Source organism: Solanum stenotomum, unplaced genomic scaffold, assembly GCF_019186545.1.
Source record: "Solanum stenotomum isolate F172 unplaced genomic scaffold, ASM1918654v1 scaffold11127, whole genome shotgun sequence".
NCBI classification, from domain to species: Eukaryota; Viridiplantae; Streptophyta; class Magnoliopsida; order Solanales; family Solanaceae; genus Solanum; species Solanum stenotomum.
Genome location: NW_026021407.1, coordinates 14,162 through 40,996, shown reverse-complemented (window position 1 = coordinate 40,996; position 26,835 = coordinate 14,162). Strand labels below are relative to the sequence as shown.

Here is a 26,835-nt window from a genome sequence, read left to right as displayed (position 1 = left end):
CCTCGGGCAGGATGCCTCGAGGTCGGGGGTTGGCCTCGTGGCAGGATGCCTCGAGGCCAGGAGTGAGGGTGGGTGGCGGGGTGGCCTCGGTGCAAGACGCCTCGAGGCCGGGGGTGGGGTGGAGGGGTGGTCCCGGGTTGAACAGGTGTGTTAGTTGATATCTATATAATTGGAAACGATCATGTGATGTACAAATCAATTTCTTTTTTCTTATCTTGTGCTTGCTCCTTGACTTAGGATTTCCGTTTTCTTTGCATTCTTTGTGGCCACTACAGCTATTAGATTCTCTAGCCGTAATTCTTCTTACAATCTGTCGATACGTTTGCATATACAACAAGGCTTCCATGTTGACCTTTAATCTACGAGGACTTGTCTAAAAAAATTGCTGCTTAATTTTGTCAATGCTAGCAAAGAACTACTACATTTATCTAAATTTTGAGGCTTATAGCTTTAGGTTGAGATTTGATGGATGCTGGTCTTAAAATTAACCTGACAAATTATAAGTTTCAGTTTAGTTCTGAAATTTTGTTTGCGTCTGTAGTCTCTACATTACAATTTATTGGTGCTAGAAAGAAGAAGACATAGTTTTCAGTTTGGTAAATGAAACTCGAATTGTTTTGAAAATTATATACATTGTGAGAAATCTTCATTCAATTTGTCTTGTCTTGGTGATTTATTATGTTTTGGTTTCTGTTGTATTTCAGAGTAAACAGCAAATCAAGAAACCGAAGTATGTGCAAATTTCTGTTGAATCTTATTTACATTTGACTGGACTGGAGGATCAAGTTAAGTCTCTCGAGGAACAAGTGAATGGCTTAGAGGGTGAAGTCAAGGATTTGGATGAAAAGTTGTCTGCTGCGCAGTTAGAAATGACTAATAAGGAGAACCTGGTGAAACAACACCCTAAAGTTTAAGCTGTCTCAGGTGATGTTCCTTATTGACTTTATGTTTTTCTTGTACTAAGTGTTCTGTAACTTAGTATTGAGTTATTTTATTGACATCTCTCTGGACCGGTTGGGAGAAGGCTGAGTCAGAAGCCGCGACACTGAAAAATTACCTGGAATCCGTCACTCTTTTGAAGCTTACTGCTGAAGACAGGGCATCACATTTGGATGGTGCACTGAAGGAGTGCATGCGGAAGATACATAATTTGAAAGAAGAGCATGAACAGAAGCTGCATGATGTGATTCAGAATAAAGCCAAACAGTTTGAAAAAATGAAGCATGAGTTTGAAGCAAAGATAGCTAACTTGGACCAACAGTTACTCAGTCTGCAGCAGAAAATTCTGCACTCTCAAGCTCTTTGCAGGAGCGTTCTAGCATGGTGATACAACACAGTGAAAAAAAATCCCAAGCTGAAGCAGAAATAGAGTTATGTTGAAGAGCACTATTGAGTCATGTGAAAGGGAAATAAATTCTCTGAAATATGAACTCCATATTAACTCAAAGGAACTAGAAATTCGTAATGAGGAGAAAAATATGAGTGTGTACGGTCTGCCGAAGTTGCAAATAAACAACACCTGGAGGGAGTGAAGAAAATTGCAAAATTAGAAGCAGAGTGTCAGAGATTACGTGGTCTTGTCTGGAAGAAGTTGCCTGGGCCTCTGCAGCCTTGGCCCAAATGAAGCTTGAGGTTGAGAGTTTGGGTAGACATTACAGGGACAGCCGTGTAAAGAAATCCCAAGGAAGGCCTTCGATAGTCCACAGTTTTCCAGTTTGCCAGATTTTTCCTTTGATAGTCTGCAGAAGTTCAAGAGAATGAGCAATTAACAGAACGCCTTTTGGCAATGGAAGAGGAAACAAAGATGTTGAAAGAAGCTTTGGCACACCGGAACAGTGAATTACAAACATCCGGGAGTATTTGTGCAAAGACGTCCAGCAAGCTTCAGAGTTTGGAACCACAGCTGCAAGCAAATTTTGAACAGAAAAGCCCACAAAAGTCTACCATTTGACGACAGCCATCTGAGGGTTCCTTTAGCCGTGAAGCAAATCATCTTCCAAGATTGGCTTCCATGTCTGAAGATGGAAATGACGATAATGTTAGTTGTGCTAGCGCTTGGACGACAGCATTAAGGTCTGATCTCTCCCATGTCAAGAAGGAAAAGAACTCTGACAGTCCACATAAATCTGAGAGTGCAAGCCACCTGGATCTCATGAATGACTTTTTGGAGATGGAGAAATTAGCTTATCTGTCGAGTGACACAAATGGAGCAGTTTCAAGTCCAGATATTCCAAATAATGCAAGACCCGAAAATACAAAAGTTGACAACTCCATACATTTCACCAAAAGCCAAGATTTCAGCTGAAAGAACATAATGAGAGAAGTGTATCAGGAGATCAAGCATCTCGCAATGAGGATCATCACACATCATCAACCTCTTTCAGATACATCCATATCCAGGAAGCTCCAATCAAGAATTTCAACTGTTTTGGAGTCTTTGTCAAAGGAAGCTGACATTCAAAGAATTCAAGAGGATCTCAGGGAGATTGTGCAGGAAATGCACAACACCATCATACCGCCATCCTCGTAGACTGCTACTGAATCTCAGCCCTCTCTTGATGATGGCGAGGCAAACTTAGAGAAGGAAATTCCTGTCCTGCAATGAGTCTATCCATGGTATTAGCAAAGAATTAGCAGATGCTATGTCTCTCTTCTTTTTTTCTTTTTTCTTTTTCAGATGCCATGTCTCAAATTCACGACTTTGTACTCTTTCTGGGCAAAGAAGCAAAGGCTATCCAGGGAACAGCTCCTGATGGAAGTGGAATCAATGAAAAATTAGATGATTTTTTGGCCACTTAAGTTAGAGGTAATAAGCAACAGGTTGAGTATGTTGAATTTTGTCCTTGATCTATCTCATCTACTGAGTAATGCGAGCCAACTACACTTCAATATACTTGGTTACAAGAATTCTGAAACAGAAATAAGTACTTGTGATTGCATAGACAAGGTTGCTTTACCAGAAAATAAAGGTCTTCAGCACTCAGGAGAGGTTTATGCAAACGGTTGTGCTCATTTTTCTGATTCGACTTCTGATCCAGGCATTCCTCATGAAGTCAGTCTTGTTCCTACTTCAGAGTCAACATCAACATCTTTGAAGTGCTCGTTGGAGGAGGTTGAACAATTGAAATTAGAGAAAGAAAATATGGCTCTTGATCTTGCTAGATACTCTGAGAACTTGGAGGGCACTAAATCCCAGTTGGCTAAAACTGAGCAACTCCTAGCAGAGGTTAAGTCACAATTGGTATCTGCTCAAATGCACGGCAGAGTCATACAACTCACTTGAAACTCGGACTGAGAAGTTGCAAACTGAAGTCAACCGTCTTCAGGCCAAGATAGGAAGTCTTGATAATGAGCTTCAAGAGGAAAAGAAGAATCACCTGGATACCCTAGCTAGTTGCAAGGATCTCGAAGAGCAACTACAAAGGTTAGTGGTTTTTCATCCACATTGGCCTGGAATTATAAAAAAATTGACTGTCAAAATTAGTTTTTAAAATTATCACATTGTGCTTCGTCCTATCGAATGGATTTTACTTTAGTGTGGAAGTAGCTACGGATATCTCAAATACTTGAAGTTTTTCTGTACAGTGAATTTTGCTCCAACCCCCTAATCTTTGGATGAAAAGAGTCAGAGTTTTTTTCTTTGACCATGATTGTCTTATATTTTGAATTATTAACTTTTAGTACTTATTGTACTTTTTATGTAGTTTCTTAAAATTTTATTTCAAACTTGAAGATTTTGTGTAGAAAATAAAGTTGTGAGACTCTCATATTCCGGACCCACCCACAAAATGAAACAGAGGGGGTAACACGGAAGGAAAAGGAAAAAAATATGTTTCTATGTGATGTCAATAATTTAAAGCTGATCAGATGTCAGGGTCTCTTGTGAGTTTTCTCCCTGATTAAGGTTCTTCATTTACCTGGGGTTTGCTGTCTATATAAATCTTTTGGGAACAGCCTCTTTACCTCTCATGGGGTAAGGGTAAGGTCTGCATACACTCTACCCTCTCTAGACCCCACCGGTGGCATTACACTGGTTATGTTGTTATTTGCTGTCTATATAAAGGGTGTAGGACTAGACTGCTTAAACGTAACACAGAACAAACATGATATTCATACAATTCACTCTGTCAAACATTTTGAGGTGACTGGACATTGACGTGCATTAATAAAAAATAATTAATAAATAAAAACGTAGACCAAACGACAAATTCTGTTTAATTTCTGGGACTTGAGAAGACAAGATGTACGTAGTCTTATTCCTACCTTTATGAGGTAGAGAAAACTGTTTCCTATTGACTTGACAACTCTCTTTTTATTTATCTGGACTTGAGACTGACAATGAGCTCACACGATTAAACAATTGTAATACATTTGTTGATTACAAAGGCTGGTAAGACATCCACCTTGTGAGCATGGCCAGACATTCACGAGGCTTATACTCTGGTGCAGTATGCCCTGCTCCCTGTTAAATAATAAAATTAACAAACCAATTTTAACACCAATTATTTGACAATTTCCCTTTTTTTTAACCAAGTGGGAAAAGAAAGTGAAAAAGATAGATTGATAGAAGGTTTTCTTGCCTTCACTGTGGCAAATGTCATCTGATTTGAATAACTTCTCGTGTAACTGAAATCGAACAAACGAAAAAAAGAAAAAAAAAGTTTAACATCTATACACTGACCGGGTTTATTACTAATATACGTACCAAGAATTTTAAAATGTACGTCTTTCATCAAGAACTAACCCGGCAACTTGATTGTCAACAGTCCAAGCTCGCCAATCATCGATAATTGAGTAGTTAAGAGATCTTATCCATGATTGAGTTGATAGGAAGGTAACATTCATGTCATGTTGTAACCCACTGCTCTGTTCACCAGTATTGCTTGTTGATTTACATTTAGTGGCACTTAAACTGTATTTAATTTAATTTCCCGTTTAAATCAGGATGGAGACTGCTGCTTATCTTGATGCCAAGACCAACCAGGTAGCTTTCTTGCACCGTAATAAGTGATTAATCCAATCCATTGTAGTTGTGTATTTGATTCAGTAGTTTACAGTACTATATTTAGTCGGAAAAAGATTTTGCTTCTTGTTGGTTGTCTGGACTTTTGATCTACATTTCACATTATTAACTCAATAAAAGACAATAGATTTCAGTGATAGTGATGCTATGCAACTGAACTTTGAAATAAAATTTGCCTCTATTGTTGGTATTTTATTGTTGCTAGCAAATAGATTTTTTTTTTTGTTTTGCTCCATCTCTCTAAGTTTGTTTCAGTGATAGAAGTTCCAATGCATATGAAAAGATTTGCAAATTAAACATTTATAATATATGAGCAAATGTCACAAAATAATGATATCTTCAGAACTCAATAAATCATGTGTAACCTTGCATTGAAAGACTACTGTTAAATCAATTACTTGATCTTGTTTTCTGGTGAGGGCCATAATTTAAATAGTAAAAGAACAATTTTCTTTTATCAATGCATTGTCTAATTAGTGGACCTTGAATTAGATTGAAGACCACAATAAGAAATTGATATAGATTTTAGTAAACATGGAGTTCGTAATGTGGTGTTCAATTGAATCCGAAGTTCCTAATTTCTCTGGTTCGCAATCTTTTGATTTGGTGTTAAGATCCTTTTGATAACTTAATGACTGTCCTTTTCTATCTAAAGTGAGTGTCTAAAGAAGACAATCTGTTTTTTATTCTCCAGGATAAAGATTTAACAGCTGTAGCAGAGAAGCTAGCTGAGTGTCAAGAAACCATATTTCTTCTCGGGAAACAGTTGTACTCTTTGCGTCCTCAGACGAAGTTTATGGGGTCTTCGTACATCGATAGAAGTTCAAAAGGGGAGGGCTTTCGGGAAGAATCGACCGACAACCACTACCATAAACATCCATGACAATGATAGCTGAGATGGACAATGCCAGTTCCGTAAAGTAACTTGTGAGTCCCCTGTGGATATACATATAATGTGTCATACAGTCCCTCAGACACTGAAGTAAACAATCCATTGAGATCACCAATCAGCTCAAAGTCTCCTAAACACTGGCCTACCAAGTCTGGCTCTTCGTCCTCTGCTGGCCCTACACCTGAAAAACAAGAGATGGATTTCGTTTATTCGATTATTCTTCCGCTAAAAAGAGTGATGGGGTTTGGAATAGAAGGATCAAAACATCTACTTGTTAGAAATTACAGAATAGAGCAGATTACATGAAAGATGCAAGTTGTATTTGGTGGTGGTGGGGTTGAGGAGTATTGCCTATGGTAGTTCTGATCTCCAACATGTGAACGTAGCCAAAACAAAGCCTTTATGATATGAAATTCTTTTCCCCGATTTTTAATTGCCTTAGTTTTAGATTATTAAGGCTTCTGTTGCATGGTTTTCCCTGCTTAGATTTTGTTTATATATTTTAGTTTTGTTGTTATCTTCACGGACTAAAGTACTTCTTGTGATCTTGAGAAAGAAAGGGGTTCATCAACAAGTAGGGAGAAGGAGAGGGAGAAAGGACTAACATGTATTATTTAATTTGAAAACTACGTAAGAAATATTGTAAATCTCAATAATTAACAACATATTGACTCATGAAATCCTATTTGTGCTACATATATTGGGACAAGGGAAGTAACATATATTTATTTAAAAATTACGAAAAAGTACTATAAACTATAATAATTAACAACTTAAAATATTTAAAAATCATAATATATTTAATCAACTCTCTAAATTTTATCTATGTCATATTGAAATAAACTAAAACACAAATTTCTCGGTTTTTCGTTTGTAATTAGCTCATGGATCTGGACCTTGCAAGACCAAAATTTTTTATATGAAAAGACTTTATGAGGACCGTTGTAATGATTTGGGGAACCATCACGTATACTCACACCATTTTGAACGCATATTTTGGTATATACATGCCCATTTTAGGAATTACACAAATTTCTTGATTTTTCGTGTGTATTAGCTCATGGATCTAGTGCCTCGAAGCACCCAATTTTTTTTCTAAATTTTTTTATGAGGACCTCCATAATGAGTTGGGAAACCATCATGTATACTCACCATTTTTAATGCATATTTTCGCATTTACATGCTATTTTTAAGACCTACACAATTTCCTTGGTTTTTCGTGTGTATTAGCCCATGGATCTGGTGCCTCGGAGCATCCAAAATTATTTTTGAAAAAACACTTTATGAGGACCTCCATAATGAGTTGAAGAACCATCCAGTATACTCATACCAGTTTTTTACTACATATTTTCACATTTACAAGTAATTTTTTAGGAATTACCCAAATTCCTCAATTTTTCGTATGTTATGGCCCATGGATTTGGCGTCCCGGAGCACCCAATGTTTTTTTCTCAAAAAACGTTATGAGGACTTCCGTAATGAGTTGGGGAACCACCATGTATACTCACACTATTTTTACGCCCTTTTCCACATTCACATGCCATTTTTTAGGAATTACCAAATTCCTCTATTTTTCGTGTGTTATAGCTAATGGATCTGACGCACAGAGCACCCAATTTGTTTTTCTCAAAAACATTATGAGGACCTCCATAATAAGTTGGGGAACCACCACGTATACTCACACCATTTTTTCACGCTCATTTCTGCATTTACATGCCCTTGTTTAGGAATTACCCAAATTCCTCTATTTTTCGTGTGTTATAGCCCATGGATCTAGCGCCCCGGAGCGCCCACAATGTTTTGCTCAAAAATATTTATGAGGACCTTCGTAATGAATTGCGAAACCACCACGTAAACTCATACAACTTTTTCACACGCATTTCTGCATGTACAAGCCCTTTTTTAGGAATTACCTAAATTCCTCTATTTTTCGTGTGTTATAACCCATGGATCTGGCGCCCTGGAGCACCCAATATTTTTTTCTCACAGAACTTTATGAGAACCTCCCTAATGAGTTGGCGAACCACCACATATACTCACACCATTTTTTTAACGCTCATTTCCTTATTTCCATGTCTTTTTTAGGAATTACCCAATTTCCTCAATTTTTCGTGAGTTATAGACCATGGATTTGGCGCCTCGGAGCGCCCAAATTTTTTTTCTCAAAAATTTTTATGAGGACCTCCGTAATGAGTTGGAGAACCACCACTATACTCACACAATTTTTTTCATGCCCATTTATGCATTTACATGCCCCTTTTTGGAATTACCCGAGTTCCTCTATTTTTCGTGAGTTATAGCCATGGATCAAGCACCCCGAATAACTAAAAAAAAATTCTCAAAAAACTTTATAGAGGACCTCCGTAATGAGTTGGGGAACCAACATGTATACCCAAACAATTTTTTTCATGCCCATTTCCGCATTTACAGACCCTTTTTTAGGAATTACTCAAATTCCTCAATTTTTTCGTGTGTCCAATGGAACTGGCGCTCTAAAGCACCCAAATTGTTTTTCTCAAAAACCTTTATGAGGACCTCCGTAATGAGTTGGGGAACCACCACGTTCACTCACACCATTTTTTTCACGTCTATTTTCGCATTTACAGGACTTTTTTAGGAAGGGATAATGTACAAGTACCCCCTAGACTATGACCGAAATCTCAGCGACACACCTTAACTAAACTAAGGTCCTATTACCCCCTGAACTTATTTTTTTATAATTTTGTACACTTTTTGTCTTACGTGGCACACTTCGTGACTCCACACAATTGAGGCGCGTGAGAGATATTTAGATTCCACGTAAGCCAAAAAGGTGCACAAACTTACAAAAAAAATGGATTCATGGGGGAGGGGTAATAGGACCTTAGTTTAGTTAAGGTGTGTCCCTGGATTTTGGTCATAGTCTTAGGGGGTACTTGTACATTTTCCATTTCAGGAATGATCCAAATTCCTCTATTTTTTTGTGTGTTATAGCCCATGAATTTGGCGCCCTAGAGCACCCAACATTTTTTTTTCTCAAAAAACTTTATGAGGACCTTCATAATGAGTTGGGAAACCACTACGTATACTCACACCATTTGTTTCACGCTCATTTCCGTATTTACAGGCCATTTTTTAGGAATTACACAAATTCCTCAATTTTTCGTATGTTATAGCACACAGATCTGGCGTCTCGGAGGCACCCAAATTATTTTCTCAAAAAACTTTATGAGGACCTCTGTAATGAGTTGGGGAACCACCACGTATACTCCTATCATTTGTTCACGCGCATTTATGCATTTAAAAGACATTTTTTAGGAATTACCCAAATTCCGCTATTTTTCGTGTGTTGCCCTTGGATATGGCGCCCAGAGCACCCAAATTTTTTTCTCAAAAATCTTTATGAGGACTTTTGTAATGAGTTGGGGAACCACCACGTATACTCACACCATTTTTATGTCAATTTACGCATTTAAAGGCCTTTTTTAGGAATTATCAAAATTCCTCAATTTTTCGTGTTATCCCATGGATCTGGCGGCCGGAACATCCAAAATTATTTTCTCAAAAAACATTATGAGGACCTCCGTGATGAATTAGGAACCACCACGTTTATTCACACCATTTTTTTCACGATCATTTTCGCATTTACAAGACATTTTTTAGAAATTACCCAAATTTCTCTATTTTTCGTGTGGTACAACCCAATGATCTTGCGCCCCGGAGCACCCACATTTTTTTTCTCAAACAACTTTATAAGGACCTCTGTAATGAGTTGGGAAACTGCCATGTATACTCACATCATTATTTTTCACGCTCATTTCCATATCTACATGCTTTTTTTAGTAATTAACCAAATTTCTTGAATTTTCGTGCGTTAATTCCCATGGATCTGGAGCCCCGGAGCACCCACATTTTTTTTCTCAAACAACTTTATAAGGACCTCTGTAATGAGTTGGGCAACTGCCATGTATACTCACACCATTTTTTTTCACGCTCATTTTCGTATCTACAGGCTTTTTTTAGTAATTAACCTAATTCCTTGATTTTTCGTGTGTTAATTCCCATGGATCTGGCGCCCCGGAGCACCCATAATTTTATCATCAAAAAATTTTATGAGGACCTCTGTAATGAGTTAGGGAACACCACGTATACTCACACTATTTTTTTAACGCTCATTTCTGTATTTACAGGACCATTTTTAGAAATTACCTAAATTCCTCTATTTTTCGTGGGGTATAGCCCATGAATCTGGTGCCTTGGAGCACCCAAAATTTTTTTCTTAAAATAATTTATTCGGACCTCCGTAATGAGTTGCGGAACTACCACATATACTCACACAATTTTTTTTCACGCCTATTTCCATATTTACAGGCCATTTTTTTAGGAATTACCAAAATTCCTTAATTTTTTCATGTTTTATAGCCCATGGATCTGGTGCCCAGAGCACCCATAATTTTTTTCTCAAAATATTTTATGAGGACCTCTGTAATGAGTTGGGGAACCACCACATATACTCACACTATTTTTTTCACGCCCATATCCTTATTTAAAGACCCTTTTTTAAAAATCATCCAAATTTCACTATTTTTTTGTTTATTATAGCCCATGGATCTGGCGCACCAGAGCATCCACTTTTTTTTTCTCAAATAACTTTATGAGGACATGCATAATGAGTTGGGGAACCACTACGTATACTCACATCATTTTTTTCATGCCCATTTTCGCATTTATAGACCCTTTTTTAGAAATTACCCAAATTCCTCTATTTTTCGTATGTTATAACCCATGGATCTGGCGCCCTGGAGCACCCAATATTTTTTTCTCACAGAACTTTATGAGGACCTCTGTAATGAGTTGGGGAACCACCACGTATACTCATATTATTTTTTTCACGCTTATTTCCTTATTTAGAGGTCCTTTTTTAGGAATTATGCAAATTTCTTGACTCTTTGTGTACTAGCCCATGGATGTGGGTCCCAGAGCACCCAAAAAAAAATTCACAAAAAAATTATAGAGGACCTCCGTAATGAGTTAGGAAACCACTACATATTCACACCATTTTTTTCACGCTCATTTCCACATTTACATGCATTTTTTTGGAATTACCCGAATTTCTCTTTTTTTCGTGTGTTATAGCCAATGCATCGTGCGCCCCGGAGCACTTAAATTTATTTTTTCTAAAAACACTTTATGAGGACCTCCGTAATGAGTTGGGGAACCACCATGTATACTCACACCATTTTTTTTACGCCTTTTTTTTGGAAATTAGCCAAATTCCTTGATTTTTCGTGTGTTAAAGCCCATGGATCTAGTGCTCCAAAGCACCCAGTTTTTTTCTCAAAAAACTTTATGAAGACCTCCGTAATGAGTTGGGGAACCACCAAGTATACTAACATCATTTTTTTCACGCCAATTTCCGCATTAACATGCCTTTTTTTTAGGAATTATTCAAATTTNGGGAACCACCACGTATACTCACACCATTTTTTTCATGCCCATTTCCACATTTACAGGCCCCTTTTTTAGGAATTATCCAAATTCTTCAATTTTTCACGTGTTATAGCCCATGGATTTGGCGCCCCGGAGCAGCCAAAAAGTTTTTCTCAAGAAAATTCTGAGGACTTTAGTAATAAGTTGGGGACCACCACGTATACTCACATATTTTTTTCACGACTATTTCCGCATTTACAAGCCCATTTTTAAAAGTTGCAAAATTCCTTTATTTTTGTGTGTTAGCCCATGAATCTGGCGCCCCGGAGCACCCAAATTTATTTTCTAAAAAACTTTATGAGAACCACCGTAATATGTTGGGGAACTACCACGTATACTCACATAATTTTTTTTCATGTCTATTTCCGCATTTACAAGGCTCTTTTTAGGAATTATCAATATTCCTCCATTTTTTCGTGTGTTAAATAGCCCATGGATCAGGTGCCCCGGAACACCTAAATTTTTTTTCTCATAAAAATTTATGAGGATTTCCGTAATGAGTTGGGTAACCACCACGTATACTCACACCATTTCCGCATTTATAGGCCTTTTATTAGGAATTACCCAAATTTCTTTATTCTCGTGTGGTATAGCTCATGGATCTGGCGCCCCAAAGCACCCAAAAGAATTTTCTCAAAAATTATACGAAGACCTCCGTAATGAGTTGGGGAACCATCACGTATATTCACACAATTTTTTCATGCGCATTTTCACATTTATACGCCTTTTTTAAGAATTACCCAAATTCCTCGTTTTTGGTGCATTTTAGCCCATGAATCTTGCTCCCCGGAGCACCCTAATTTATTTCTCAAAAAACTTTATGAGGACCTCCGTAATGAGTTGGGGAACCACCACGTATACTCACACCATTTTTTTCACGCCCATTTCCGCATTTAAAAACCTCTTTTTTGTAGAAATTATCCAAATTCCACTATTTTTCGTGTATTATAGCCCATGGATTTGGCGCCCCAGAGCACTCAAATTTTTTTTCTCAAAAAACTTTATAAGGACCTCTGTATGCTTAAACCATTTTTTCATGCCCATTTCTTCATTCACAGACCTTTTTATAGAATTATCCAAATTCCTCGATTTTTAATGTGTTATATAGTCCATGGATCTGGTGCCCCGGAGCACCCAAGATATTTTTTAAAAAATCTTTATAAGGACCTCCGTAATGAGTAGGGGAAACATTACGTAAACTCCCACCATTGTTTCACCCCATTTCCGCATTTACAGGCCCTTTTTCAGAAATTACCCAAATTCCTATATTTTTCCTGTTTTATAGTCCATAAATCTGGCGCCTCGGAGCATCCAAAATATTTTTCTCACAAAACTTTATGAGGACATCCGTAATTAATTGGGGAACCACGATATATACTCACATAATTTTTTTCACATCCATTTCCTTATTTACAGACTCCTTTTTAGGAGTTATTCAAATACCTCAATTTTCCGTGTGTTATAGCCAATGGATCTGGCGCCCCGAAGCACCCTAAATTTTTTTCTCAAAAATATTTATATAGGAACTCCGTATGAGTTGGAGAACCACCACGTATACTCACACCATTTTTTTTCACGCCCATTTCCGCATTTACAGACCCTTTTTTTGGAAATTACCCAAATTTCTCTATTTTTCGTGTGTTATAGCCCATGGATCAAGCGCTCCCGAGACCCAATTTTTTTTCTCAAAAAACTTTATGAGGACCTCCATAATAAGTTGGGAACCATCACATATAATCACACCATTTTTTACGCCTATTTCTACATTTACAAGCCCTTTTTTTTTAGGAATTACCCAAATTCCTCGATTTTTTATGTGTTATAGCCCATTGATCTGGTACCCCGAAGAACCCAAAAAAATTTTCTCAAAATTTTTTATGAGGACCCCTGTAATGAGTTGGGGAAACATCTCGTATTCTCACAATATTTTTTCACGCTTAATCCGCATTTACATGTTTTTTTTTAGGAATTACCCAAATTCCTCAATTTTTTGTGTGTTGTTATAACCCATGGATCTAGCGCCCCAGAGTACCCAAATTTTTTTTCTCAATAAAATTTATATGAGACCTTCGTAATGAGTTGAAGAACAACCATGTATACTCACACTATTTTTTTCTCGTGCATTTCTGCATTTACAGACCCTTTTTCATAAACTAACCAAATTTCTCTATTTTTTGTGTACTATAGCCTATGGATCTGGCGCTCCCGAGCACCTAATTTGTTTTTCTCCAAAAACTTTATAAGGACCGTCGTAATGAGTTAGGGAACCACAACGTATACTCACATTATTTATTTCACGCCTATTTCCGCATTTACAGACCCTTTTTTTAGGAATTACCTAAATTCCTTGATTTTTTATGTGTTCTAACCCATGGATTTGGCGCCTCGGAGAATCCAAATTTTTTTTTCTCAAAAAAGACGATGAGGATCTCTATAATGAGTTGAAGAACCACCACGTATACTCACACCATTTTTTCACGCTTATTTCTGCAATTATAGGCCTTTTTTTAGGAATTACCCAAATTCCTTTATTTGTTTTTGTTTTATAGCCCATGGATCTGGCGCTTCAGAGCACCCAATTTTTTTTTTTGAAAAAACTTAATTATGAGGACCTTCGTAATGAGATGGAGAACCACCATATATACTCACCCTTTTGTTTCGCGCCCATTTCCACCTTTTTAGGCCATTTTTAGGGATTACCCAAATTCTTCTATTTTTTGTGTGGAATATAGCCCATGAATCTGGCGCCCAAAGCACCCAAAAAAATAAACTTTATGAGAACCTTCGTAATGAGTTGGGGAACCACCACGTATACTCATACCATTTTTTCATGCGCATTTCCGCATTTACAGGCCTCTTTTAGAAATTATCCAAATTTCTCATTTTTTCGTGCGTTTTAGCCCTTGGATCTGACGCCCCGGAGCACCCAATTTTTTTCCTTAAAGAACTTTATGAGGACCTCCGTAATGAGTTGGAGAACCACCACATATACTCACGCTAGTTTATTTTCACGCCTATTTTCACATTTAAAGGCTTTTGTTTTGAAATTTTCCAAATTCCACGATATTTCATAAATTATCCCATGGATCTGGCGCCCTGGAGCACCCAATATATATTTTTCTCAAAAAACTTTATGAGGACCTCTGTAATGAATTGGGTAACCACCACGTACACTTAAATCATTCTTTTCACGCCAATTTCTGCATTCACAGGCCCTTTTTTAGGTATTACCAATATTCCTCGATTTTTCGTGTGTTATAACTCATGGATCTAGCGCCCCGGAGCTCCCAAAATATTTTCTTCAAAAAACTTTATAAGGACCTCCGTAATGAGGGAAGGAACAACCATGTAAACACACACCATTATTTTTCACTCCCATTTTTGCATTTACAGGCCATTTTTTAGGAATTACCTGAATTCCTCTATTTTTCGTGTTTTACAGCCCATGGATCTGGCTCCTCGGAGCACCCAAATTTTTTTTCTCACCAAAATTTCTGAGGATCTCCTTAATGAGTTAGGGAACCACCATATATACTCACATCATTTTTTTCACGTTCATTTCCTTCTTTACAAGCTCCTTTTTAGGAATTATTTAAAATTCCTCAATTTTTCTTGTGTTATAGCCCATGGATTTGGCACTCTCGAGCACCTAATTTTTTTTCTCAAAAAACTTTTTGAGGACCTCCGTAATGAGTTGGGGAAGCATCATGTATACTCACACCATTTTTTTCACTCCTATTTCTGCAATTACAGGCTCTTTATAGGAATTACCCCAATTTCTCGATATTTAGTGTGTTATAGCCCATGGATCTGGCACCCCGAAGTACCCAAAAAAAATTTCTCAAAAAATTTATTAGGACATCTGTAATGAGTTGGGGAACCACCACGTATAGTCACACTATTTTTTCACGCTTATTTTTGCATTTACAGACATTTTTTTAGGAATTACCCAAATTTCTTTATTTTTTGTGTGTTATAGCCTATGAATCTGGAGCCTTAAAGAACCCAATTTTTTTTTTCAAAAAATTTTATGAGGACATTCATAATGAGTTGCAGAACCACCACATATATACTCACACCATTTGTTTCAAGACCATTTCCACATTTACATGCCATTTTTAGGGATTACCCAAATTTCTCTATTTTCGTGTGGTATAACCCATTGATCTGGCTCCCAGAGCACCCCAAAAAAAACTTTATGAGGACCTCCGTAATGAGTTGGGGAACGACCACATACTAACATCATCTTTTTCCCACCCATTTCCACATTACAGGCCCTTTTTAGGAATTATTCAAATTCCTCGATTTTTCGTGTGTTATGACCTATGGATCTAGCGCCTCGGAGCACCCAATTTTTTCTCAAATAGCTTTATATTGGATCTTCATAATGTGTTAGGGAACCACCACGTATACTCACACTTTTTTTTTCACTCCCATTTGCTCTTTTAGATGCCTTTTTTAAGGAATTGCTTAAATTCCTCTAGTGTTTGTGTGTTGTAGCCTATATATCTGGTGCCCTGGAGCACGCAAAGTTTTTTTCTCAAAAACTTTTGAGGACTTTCGTAATGAGTTGGGGAACCTCCACGTATCTACCACCATTTTTATGTCCTTTTCCGCATTTACAGGCCATTTTTTTGGGAATTACCTAAATTACTTTATTTTCGTTTCTTATTTCCCATGGATCTGGAGCTCCGGAGTACTCAATTTTTTTCTCAAAAAATGTTATAAAGACCTCTGCAATTAGTTGAGGAACCACCACGTATACTCACACCATTTTTTTAACGCTCATTTTCACATTTACAGACCTTTTTTAGGAATTATCCAAATTCGTCTATTTTTCGTGTGATATAAACCAATGATCTAGCGTCCTTGAGCACCCAACATTTTTTTTCTCAAATAACTTTATGAGAATTTTCGTAATGAGTTGGGAAACTGTCACGTCTACTCACACCTTTTTTTCACGCTCATTTTTCGTATTTATAGCCCCTTTTTCAAAATGACCAAAATTCATCAATTTTTCATGTGTTATAGACAATGGATTTGGCGCCCCGAAACACACAATTTTTTTTCTCAAAAAACTCTATGAGGACCTTCGTAATGAGTTGTGAAGCAACCACGTATACTCCTACCATTTTTATCACGCACATTTCCGCATTTTCATGCCCATTTTTAGGACTTACCAAAATTCCTCTATTTTTTGTGTGTTATAGCCCATGGATCTGGCGCCCTAGAGCACTTAGAATTTTTTTTCCAAAAAAATTTATGAGGACCTCCGTAATAAATTGGGGAACCACCACATATACTCACTATATTTTTTCACGCCCGTTCAGCATTTACATGCCCATTTTTAGGAATTACCTAAATTCCTCTATTTTTTGTGTGTTATAGCCCATGGATCTGTTGCCCAGAGCACCCATTTTTTTTTAATCAAAAAGCTTTATGAGAACTTCTGTAATGAGTTAGGGAACCACCTTGTATACTCATACCATTTTTTTCACGCCCATTACCGCATTTATAGGCCCTTTTTTAGGAATTACCCAAATTCCTCTATTTTTGTGTGTGTGTTATAGCCCATGAATTTAGCGCCTCAGAGCACCCAAATATTTTTTCTCAAAAAACTTCTTGAGGAATTATGTAATGAGTTGGAGAACCACTACATATACTCACACCTCTATTTTCACGCCCATTTTCACATATACATTCCATTTTTAAGAATTACCCAAATTCCTCTATTTTCGTGTGTTATACCTATGGATCTGGCGCCCCAGAGCAACCATCATTTTGTTTTCTGAAAAAACATAATGAAGACCTCCTTAATGAGTTGATGAACCACCACGTATACTCACATCATTTTTTCACGCTCATTTTTGCATTCACAGGCCCTTGTTTAGGAATTACCCAAATTCGTCTATTTTTCGTGTGATATTGGCGAATGATATGGCGCACTGGAGCACCTATTATTTTCTTCTCAAAAAACTTTATGAGGACCTCCATGATGAGTTGGGAAACCGCCACATGTACTCACACCATTTTTGAAACACACATTTCCTCATTTACATGCTCTTTTTTAGAAATTACCCAAATTCATCAATTTTTCGTGTGTTATAGCCAATGGATCTGGGTCCCAAAGCACCCAAATTTTTTTATTCTAAAAACTTTATAAGGACTTCCGTAATGAGTTAGGGAACAACCACGTATACTCCTACCATTTTTTTCACGCACATTTCAGTATTTAAAGGACTTTTTTTAGGAATTACCCATATTCCTCTATTTTGCGTGTGTTATAGCACATTGATTTGGCGCCCAGAGCACTTAGTAATTTTTTTCCCAAAAAATTTATGAGGACCTCCATAATGAGTTGCGGAACCACCACACATATTCACATAATTTTTTTCACCCCTATTTCTGCATTTCCATGCCCATTTTTAGGAAAATTCCTTATTTTTTCGTGTGTTATAGCCCATGGATCTGGCGCCTCGGAGCACCAAAATTCTTTTTTCAATTATTTTTATGAGAACCTCCGTAATGAGTTGGGGATCGCCTCGTATACTCACAATATTTTTTTTCACGCCCATTATCGCATTTATAGATCCTTTTTTAGAAATTACCCAAATTCCTCTATTTTTTGTGTGTTATAGCCCATGGATCTAGCGCATCAAAGCACCCAAAAAAAAATTCTCAAAAAGCTTTATGAGGACTTCCGTAATGAGTTGGAGAACCACAACATATACTCACACCATTTTTTCATGCTCATTTTCACATTTATAGGCCATTTTTAGGAATTACCCAAATTTCTATATTTTTCGTGTTATAGTTCATGGATCTGGCACCCAGAGCACCCAACCTTTTTTTTCTCAAAAAAACTTTATGAGGACCTCCGTAATGAATTGGGGAACCACCACGCATACTCACACCATTCTTTTCATGCCAATTTCTGCATTTACAGGCCCTTTTTAGATATTACCCAAATTCCTCGATTTTTCGTATGTTACAGCCCATGGGCCTGGCGCCCCGAAGCACCCAAAATATTTTTATCAAAAAACGTTATGAGGACCTCTGTAATGAATTGGGGAACAACCATGTATACTCACACCATTTTTTTTCACGCCCATTTCCACATTTACAAGCCCTTTTTTAGGAACAACCCAAATTTCTAGATTTTTTCGTATTTTATAGCCCACGGATCTCGTGCCTCGGAGCACCCAAAATATTATTGTCAAAAAACTTTATGAGGAACTCCCTAATGAGTTGGGGAACCCCCACGTATACTCACAACATATTTTTCACGCATAGTTCTGCATTCGCAGGCCCTTTTTAGAAATTAACCATATTCCTCCATTTTTCATGTGTGTGGCCTATGGATCTGGCCCCCTGGAGCACCCAAAATATTTTTGTCAAAAAACTTAATAAGGATCTCCGTAATGAGTTGGGGAACAACCACGTATACTTACACCATTTTTTTCACGCCCATTTTCGCATTTACGGTCTCTTTTTTAGGAACTATCCAAATTCCTCGATTTTTTCGTGTGCTATAGCCCATGGATTTGGCGCCTCGGAGCACTCAAAATTTTTTTCACAAAAAACTTTATGAGAACCTCCGTAATGAGTTGGAGAATAACCACATATACTCACACCATTTTCTGCACGCTAATTTCGGCATTTGCAGGCCCTTTTGTAGGAATAACCCAAATCTATAGGAATAACCCATAGATATGGCGCCCCAACACACCCAAAAAAAATTTCTCAAAAAATTTTACGAAGACTTCCGTAATGAGTTGGGAAACCAGCACGTATATTCACACCATTTTTTTCACACCTATTTTAGGTGTTACACAAATTCCTTTTTTTTCGTATTATAGTCCATGGATCTGGCGCCCCGGAGGACCCAAAATATTTTCTCAAAAAGCTTTATTAGGACCTATGTAATGAGTTAGGGAACCACCACATATACTCACACCTTTTTTTTCATGACTATTTCTGCATTTACATGCCCTTTTAAGAAATTACTCAAATCCCTTAATTTTTCGTATGTTTCTAGACCATGCATCTAGCGCTCTGGAGCCCCTAAAATTATTTTCTCAAACAACTTTAAAAGGACCTCCGTAATGAGTTGGGGAATCACCACGTATACTTACATTATTTTCTTCACTCTCATTTCCGTATTTATGGACCCTTTTCTAGAAATTACCCTAATTTCTCAATTTTTCTTGTGTTATAGTTCATTGATCTGGCGCCTCGGAGCACCCAAAAATTGATTCTCAAAAATACTTTTTGAGGACCTCTGTAATGAGTTTGGGAACCACCACGTATACTCACACTATTTCTTTCATGCCCATTTACGTATTTACATGCCCTTTTTTAGGAATTACCTAAATTTCTCGATTTTTCGTTTGTTATAACCCATAGATCTGGCGCTTCAGAGCACCCCAAAACTTTCTCTCAAAATATTGATGAGGACCTCAGTATTTAATTGGGGACCATCAAGTATACTCACTTTTTTTTCACGTCTATTTCCGCATTTACAGGCCCTTTTTTAAAAGTTACCAAATTCCTCTACTTTTGTGTGTTATAGTTCATGGATCTGGTCCCCCGTAGCACCCAATTTTTTTTCTCAAAAAACTTTATGAGAATCTTTCTAATGAGCTGGGAAACCATCACGTATAATCACACCATTTTTTTCACACCCATTTCCACATTAAAAGACCTTTTTTTAGGAATTATCCAAATTCTAAATTTTTCGTGTGTTATAGCCCATGGATCTGGCGCCAAGGAGCACCCAATTTTTTTTTAAAAAAATTAACTTTATGAGGACCTATGTAAAGAGTTGGAGAACCACCACGTATAGTCACACTATTTTTTACGCTCATTTTCGCATTTACAAGCCTATGTTTAGGAATTACCAAATTCCTTGATTTTTCGTGTGTTATAGCCAATGAATCTTGCGCCCTGGAGCACCAAAATTTTTTTCTCTCAAAGAATTTTATGAGGACATCTGTAATAAGTTGGGTAACCACCATATATACTCACACCATTTTCTTTACGCCCATTTCCGCATTTATATGCCCTTTTTTAGGAATTACCCAAATTCCTCAATTTTTTGTGTGTGATAGCCCATGGATATGGTACCTCGAAGCACCCAAAAGTTTTTCCTCAAAAAGCTTTATGAAGATCTCCATAATGAGTGGGGGAACCACTACATATACTCACACTATTTCTTAACACCCATTTCTACATTTACATGCCTTTTTTTAGGAATTACCCAAATTCCTCTAGTTTTCGTGTGTTATAGCCCATCGATTTGGCGTCGTGGATCACCAAAATAATTCTTCATAGATAAACTTTATGAGGACCTCCATAATGAGTTGGGGAACCACCACGTACACTCACACCATTTTTTCACATTCACTTCTCCATTTATAGGCCATTTTAAAGAAATTACCCAAATTACCCCAATTTTCGTGTGGTATAGCGAAACTATCTGGCGCCCAGAGAACCCAATATTATTTTCTATAAATCTATATGAGGACCTCCGTAATGAGTTGGGGAACCACTACGTATACTCATACCATTTTTTTACGCTCATTTCCACATTTAGGGGCCCTTTTTTAGGTACTTTCCAAATTTCTCAATTTTTCGTGTAATAGCCCATGGATCTGGCGCTCCAGAGCACCCAAATTTTTTTTTCTCAAAAAACTTTATGAGGATCTCTATAATGAGTTGGGGAACCACCACATATATTCGCACCATTTCTTTCACACTCATTACCCAAATTCCTAAAAATGGGCTGTAAATGCGGAAATGGGCGTGAAACAAATAGTGTGAGTATACGTGGTGGTTCCCTAACTCATTAGGGAGGTTATCATTAAGTTTTTTTTAAAAAAAAAATTGGGTGTTCCGGGGAGCCAGATCCATGGGGTATAACAGATGAAAAATCGAGTAATTTTGATAATTTCTAAAAAAGGGCCTATAAATGCGGAAATGGGTGTAAAAAAATGGTGTGTGTATACGTAGTAGTTCCCCAACTCATTATAGAGGTCGTCATAAAGTTTTTTGAGAAAAAAAATTTGGGTGCTCTAGGGCACCAAATCCATGGGCTATTATAACAGACGAAAAATCGAGGAATTTGGATAGTTCCTAAAAAGGGCATCTAAATGCGGATATGAGCGTGAAAAAATGGTGTGAGTATACGTCGTGGTTTTCCAACTCATTATAGATGTCCTTATAATTGTTTTTGAGAAATATTTTTGGGTGTTCTGGGTGCTAGATCCATGAGTTATAACACTCAAAAAATTAAGGAATTTGGGCAATTCCTAAAAAAGGGCCTGATAATGTGGAAATGGGCGTGAAAAAATGGTGTGAGTATACAGGGTGATTCCACAACTAATTATAAAGGTTCTCATAAAAAAATTTCAGAAAAAAAAATTTGATTGCTCCGAGGCGCCAAATCTATGGGCATAACACACGAAAAATAGAGAAATTTGGGTAATTCCTCAAAAAGGGCCTGTAAATGCAGAAATGGGGGTGAAAAAATGGTGTGAGTGTACGTGGTGGTTCTCTAACTCATTACGGAGGTCTTCATAAAGTTTTTTGAGAAAAATATTTTGGGTGCTATGGGGCGCATGATCCTGCGCTATAACACACGAAAAATCGAGAAATTTGGGTAAATCATAAAAAAGGGCCTGTAAACATGGAAATAGGCGTGAAAAAATGGTGTTAGTATACGTGTAGGTTCCCTAACTCATTACGGAGGTGCTCATAAAGTTTTTTGAGAAACAAATTTTGGGTGCTTTCGGACGCCAGATCCATGTGCATAACACACGAAAATAGAGGAATTTCGGCAATTCTTAAAAATGGGTCTTTAAATGTAGAAATAGTCGTGAAACAAAATGGTGTGAGTATACGTGTTGGTTCTTTAACTCATTACGGAGGTCCTCATAAAGTTTTTTTGAGAAATAACTTATGGGTTCTCTTGGGGACAACATCCTTTGGTTATAACACACTAAAAATTGAGGAATTTTGGTAAATAAGCGTAAAAAAATGGAGTGAGTATACGTGGTGATTCCCCTACTCATTACAGAGGTCCTCATAAAGCTTTTTTAAAAAGCAATTTTGGGTGCTTTGGGGTGCCAGATCCAAGGGCTATAACACACGAAAAATTGAATAATCTGGGTAATTCCTAAAAAAGATCATATACATGCGGAAATGGGAGTGAAAAAAATGATGTGAGTATACGTGGTGATTTTTGAACTTATTACGGAGGTCCTCGTAAAGTTAATTTTCTTTAAAAAAAATTGGGTGTTTCGTGGCGCCAGATCCATGGGCTATAACACATGAAAAATTGAGAAATTTGAGTAATTTCTTAAAAAGGATCTGTAAATGCGAAAATGGGCGTAAAAAAATGGTTTGAGTATATGTGGTGGTTCCCCAACTCATTACTGTGATCCTCATAAAGCGTTATGAGAAAAAAAATTTGGTTGGTCCGAGGCCCCAGATCCATGGTACATGAAAATAGAGGAATTTGGGTCATCCTAAAAAAGGGCATGTAAATGCGAAAATGGGCGTGAAAAGAAATGGTGTGAGTATAAGTGGTGGTTCCCCAACACATTACGCAACTCCTCATAAAGTTTTCTGAGAAAAAGGTTTTAAGTGCTTTGGGGCACCAGATGCATGGGCTATCACACACGAAAAATGGATGAATTAAGGTAATTTTAAAAATGGACCAGTGAATGCGGAAATAGGCGTGAAAAAAATGATGTAAGTATAAGTGGGAACCCTCACTCATAAAGAAGGACCTCAAAAAGTTTTTTAAGAAAAAAATTTTAGGTGCTCTGGGGCCCCATATCCATGGGCTATAACAAACGAAAGATAGAGGGATTTGGGTAATTCCTAAAAAATGGCTTGTCAATGTGGAAATAGAAGTGAAAAAATGGTGTGAGTATACAAGGTGGTTCCTTAACTCTTTATGGAGGTCCTCATAAAGTTCTTTGAGAAAAATATTTTAGGTGCTCTGGGGCGTTTGATCCTGCGCTACAACACACGAAAAATTGAGGAATTTGGTAATTCCTAAAAAAGGGCCTATAAATATAGAAATAGACGTGAAAAATTGGTATGGGTATACGTGGTGGTTCCCTAACTCATTACGGAGGTCCTTATAAAAATTTTTGAGAAAAGAATTTTGGGTGCTCTCTGACGCCAGATCCATGGGTATAACACATGAAAATAGAGGAATTTGGGTAATTCCTAAAATGGGCCTATAAATGCAGAAATTGCCGTGAAAAAATGGTGTGAGTATACGTGGTGGTTTTCCAATTCATTGCGGAGGTCCTCTTAGAGATTTTTGAGAAATAACTTATGGGTTCTCCTGGGCGCCAGATTCGTGGGCTATAACACACGAAAAATCAAGGAATTTGGGTAAATGGGCGTGAAAAAAATGGTGTGAGTATATATACGTGGTGGTTCCCCAAATTACTAAAGAGGTCCTCATAAATTTTTGTTAGAAAACAATTTTAGGTGCTCTGGGGAGCCAGATCCAAGGGCTATAACATACGAAAAATTGAGTAATTTAGTTAATTTTTAAAAAGGGGCCTATAAATGCAGAAACATGCATGAAAAAATGGTGTGAGTATACGTGGTAGTTCCCCAACTCATTACGGAGGTCCTCCTAAAGGTTTTTTAGAAAAATGTTTTGGGTGCTTTGGGGCACCAGATCCATGGGCTATAACATGCGAAAAATCGAAGAACCTAGATAATTCCTAAACGGGGCCAAAAAATGTGAAAACGGGAGTGAAAAAAATGGTGTAAATATATGTGGTGGTTCCCCAACTCATAAAGGAGGTCCTCGTAAAGTTTTTGAGAACGCTTCGGGGCGCCAGACCCATGGGCTATATAACACGCGAAAAATAGCAGAATTTGGGTAATTCCTAAAAATTGCATGCAAATGCGAAAATGGGTCTGAAAAAAATGGTGTGAATATACATGGTAGTTTCCAACTCATTACTGAGGTCCTCATTAGGTTTTTTGAGAAATATTTTTTAGGTGCTCCAGGATGCTAGATCCATTGGCTATAACACACGAAAAATTGAGGAATTAAATAGTTTCTAAAAAATGGCTTGTAATGGCAGAAATGGTCGTGAAAAATATGGTGTGAGTATTCTTGGTGGTTACCTAACTCATTACGGAGTTCCTCAAAAAGATTTTTGAGAAATAAAATTTAAGTGCTCCGCAGCCCAGATCCATGGCATTTAACACATGAAAAATTGAAAAATTTGGGTAATTCCTAAAAGTGTATCGGAAATGCAGAAATGGGCGTGAAAAAGATGGCATGAGTATACGTGGCGGTTTCCCAATTCATTACGGAAGTCCTCATAAATTTATTTGAGAAAAAACATTTAGGTGCACCAGGGCGCAAAATCCATGGCCTATAACACATGAAAAATCAAGAAATCTGGATAATTTCTAAAAGAGTGCTTGTAAATGAAAAAATAAGCGTGAAAAAAATGGTTTGAGTATACGTGATGGTTCCCAACTCATTACAGTGGTCTTCATTAAGTTTTTTGAGAAAAAAATTGGGGTTCTCTAGGGCGCCAGATCCATAGGCTATAACACCCAAAAAATAGAGGTATTTGGGTAATACCTAAAAAAGAGCCTATAAATGCGTAAATAGTGTAAAAAGGGATATGAGTATACGTGGTGATTTTTCAACTCATTATTGAGGTCCACATAAAGTTTTTTGAGAAATATATTTTGGATGCTCCGGGGTGCTAGATCCATGGGCTATAACACTCGAAAAATTGAGAAGTTTGGATAATTCCTAAATAAGAGCCTGCAAATGTGGAAATGGGTGTAAACAAATGGTGTGAGTATAAGTAGTGGTTCCCCAACTCTGTACGAAACTCCTCATAATGTTTTTGGAGAAAAAAAATTTGGTGCTCCAGAGCGCAAGATCAATGGGTTATCACACACGAAAAATCTAGAAATTTGTTAATTTCTAATAAATGGCATGTACATGAATAAATGGGCGTGAAAATGGTGTGAGTATTCGTGGTGGTTTCCTAACTCATTACGATGGTCCTCATAAATATTTTTTGAGAAAAAACTTTTGGGTGCTCCGAGGCGCTAGATCCATGTGCATAACACACAAAAATCCTAGGAATTTGGATGATTCCTAAAAAAGGGCATGTAAATGCGGAAATGCGCGTGAATAAAGTGGTGTAAGAAAATGTGGTGGTTTCCCAACTCATTCTGTTGGTCCTCATTAATTTTTTTGAGAAAAAAGTTTTGGGTGCTCCGAGCGCTAAATCCATGGGCTATAAGAAATGAAATATCAGGAAATTTGGGTAATTCCTAAAAAAAGGCTTGTAAATGGAGAAATGGGCGTGAAAAAAGTGGTGTGAGTATACGTGGTGATTCCCCAATATATTACGAGGTCCTCATAAAGTTTTTTGAGAAAAAACTTTTTGGGTACTCTGGGCGCTTGATCCATCGCCAACTCATTACGAAGGTCCTCATAAAGTTTTTTGAAAAAAAAATATTGGGTGCTCTGGACGCCAGATCCATCGACTATAACACACGAAAAATAGATAAATTTGGGTAGTTCTTAAAAAAAGGCCTGCAAATGTGGAAATGGGCGTGAAAACAATTGTATGAGTATACGTGGTTGTTCCCCAACTCATTACGTAGGTCCTCAAATAGTTTTTTTAGAAAAATGTTTTAGGTGCTCTTGGCACCAGATCCATGGGCTATACAGGAAAAATAGAGGAATTTGGGTAATTCATAAAAATGGGTCTTTTAATATGGAAATGTAGGTGAAACAAATGGTTTCAGTATATGTGGTGGTTACCCAACTCATTACGAAGGTAATTATAAAGTTTTTTTAGAAAAATATTTTGGGTTTTTCAGCTCGCTAGATCCATGGGTTATTACACACGAAAAATAGAGGAATTTGGGTGATTCCTAAAAAAGGGTCTGTTAATGGAGAAATGGGCGTGAAAAAAGTGGTGTGAGTATACGTGGTGATTCCCCAACATATTACGGAGGTCCTCATAAAGTTTTTTGAGAAATTTTTTTTGGGTACTCTGGGCGCTTGATCCATCGGCTATAACACACGAAAATAGAGGAATTTGGGTAATTCATAAAATAAAGCCTGTAAATGCGGAAATGGGCGTGAAAAAAATTGTGTGAGTATACATGGTGGTTCCCTAACTCATTAAAGAGGTCCTTATAAAGCTTCTTTAGAAGAAAAAAAAATTGGGTGCTCCAGGACGCCAGATCCATGGGGTATAACATAATAAAAATTGAGGATTTGGGTAATTCCTAAAAAGGTTCTTTTAATGTGGAAATGGGCATGAAAAAAATGGTATGAGTATACGTGGTGGTTCCTGAACTCATTGCGAAGATCCTCATAAAGTTTTTGAGAAAAAAAATTGGGTGCTCCGGTTCGTTAGATTCATGG

At 37.3% G+C, this 26,835-nt stretch overlaps 1 protein-coding gene and 1 pseudogene across 1 annotated transcript; one reads left to right on the top strand and one right to left on the bottom strand.

The window, feature by feature from the left end:
* The first annotated feature begins 11 nt into the window (after positions 1-11).
* On the top strand, positions 12-6,221 carry LOC125849866 (filament-like plant protein 4; annotated as a pseudogene).
* Positions 4,085-4,850, bottom strand: LOC125849865 (putative serine carboxypeptidase-like 52). The gene is made up of 3 exons (XM_049529832.1): positions 4,745-4,850; positions 4,581-4,626; positions 4,085-4,462 (listed from the first exon to the last, which is right to left on the bottom strand). The coding sequence occupies exons 1-3, from the start codon at positions 4,843-4,845 to the stop codon at positions 4,379-4,381; spliced, it is 231 nt and encodes a 76-aa protein (XP_049385789.1). The 5' UTR covers positions 4,846-4,850; the 3' UTR covers positions 4,085-4,378.
* Positions 6,222-26,835: the final 20,614 nt, after the last annotated feature.

Excerpts from the sequence above, each read along its gene's own strand:
- LOC125849865 (XM_049529832.1), bottom strand. The coding sequence starts at position 4,845 with ATGAATGTTACCTTCCTATCAACTCAATCATGGATAAGATCTCTTAAC. Across the intron at positions 4,627-4,744 it reads GTTGACAATCAAGTTGCCGG|TTACACGAGAAGTTATTCAA; the intron begins GTTAGTTCTTGA and ends GTTCGATTTCAG. Across the intron at positions 4,463-4,580 it reads TGACATTTGCCACAGTGAAG|GGAGCAGGGCATACTGCACC; the intron begins GCAAGAAAACCT and ends ATTATTTAACAG.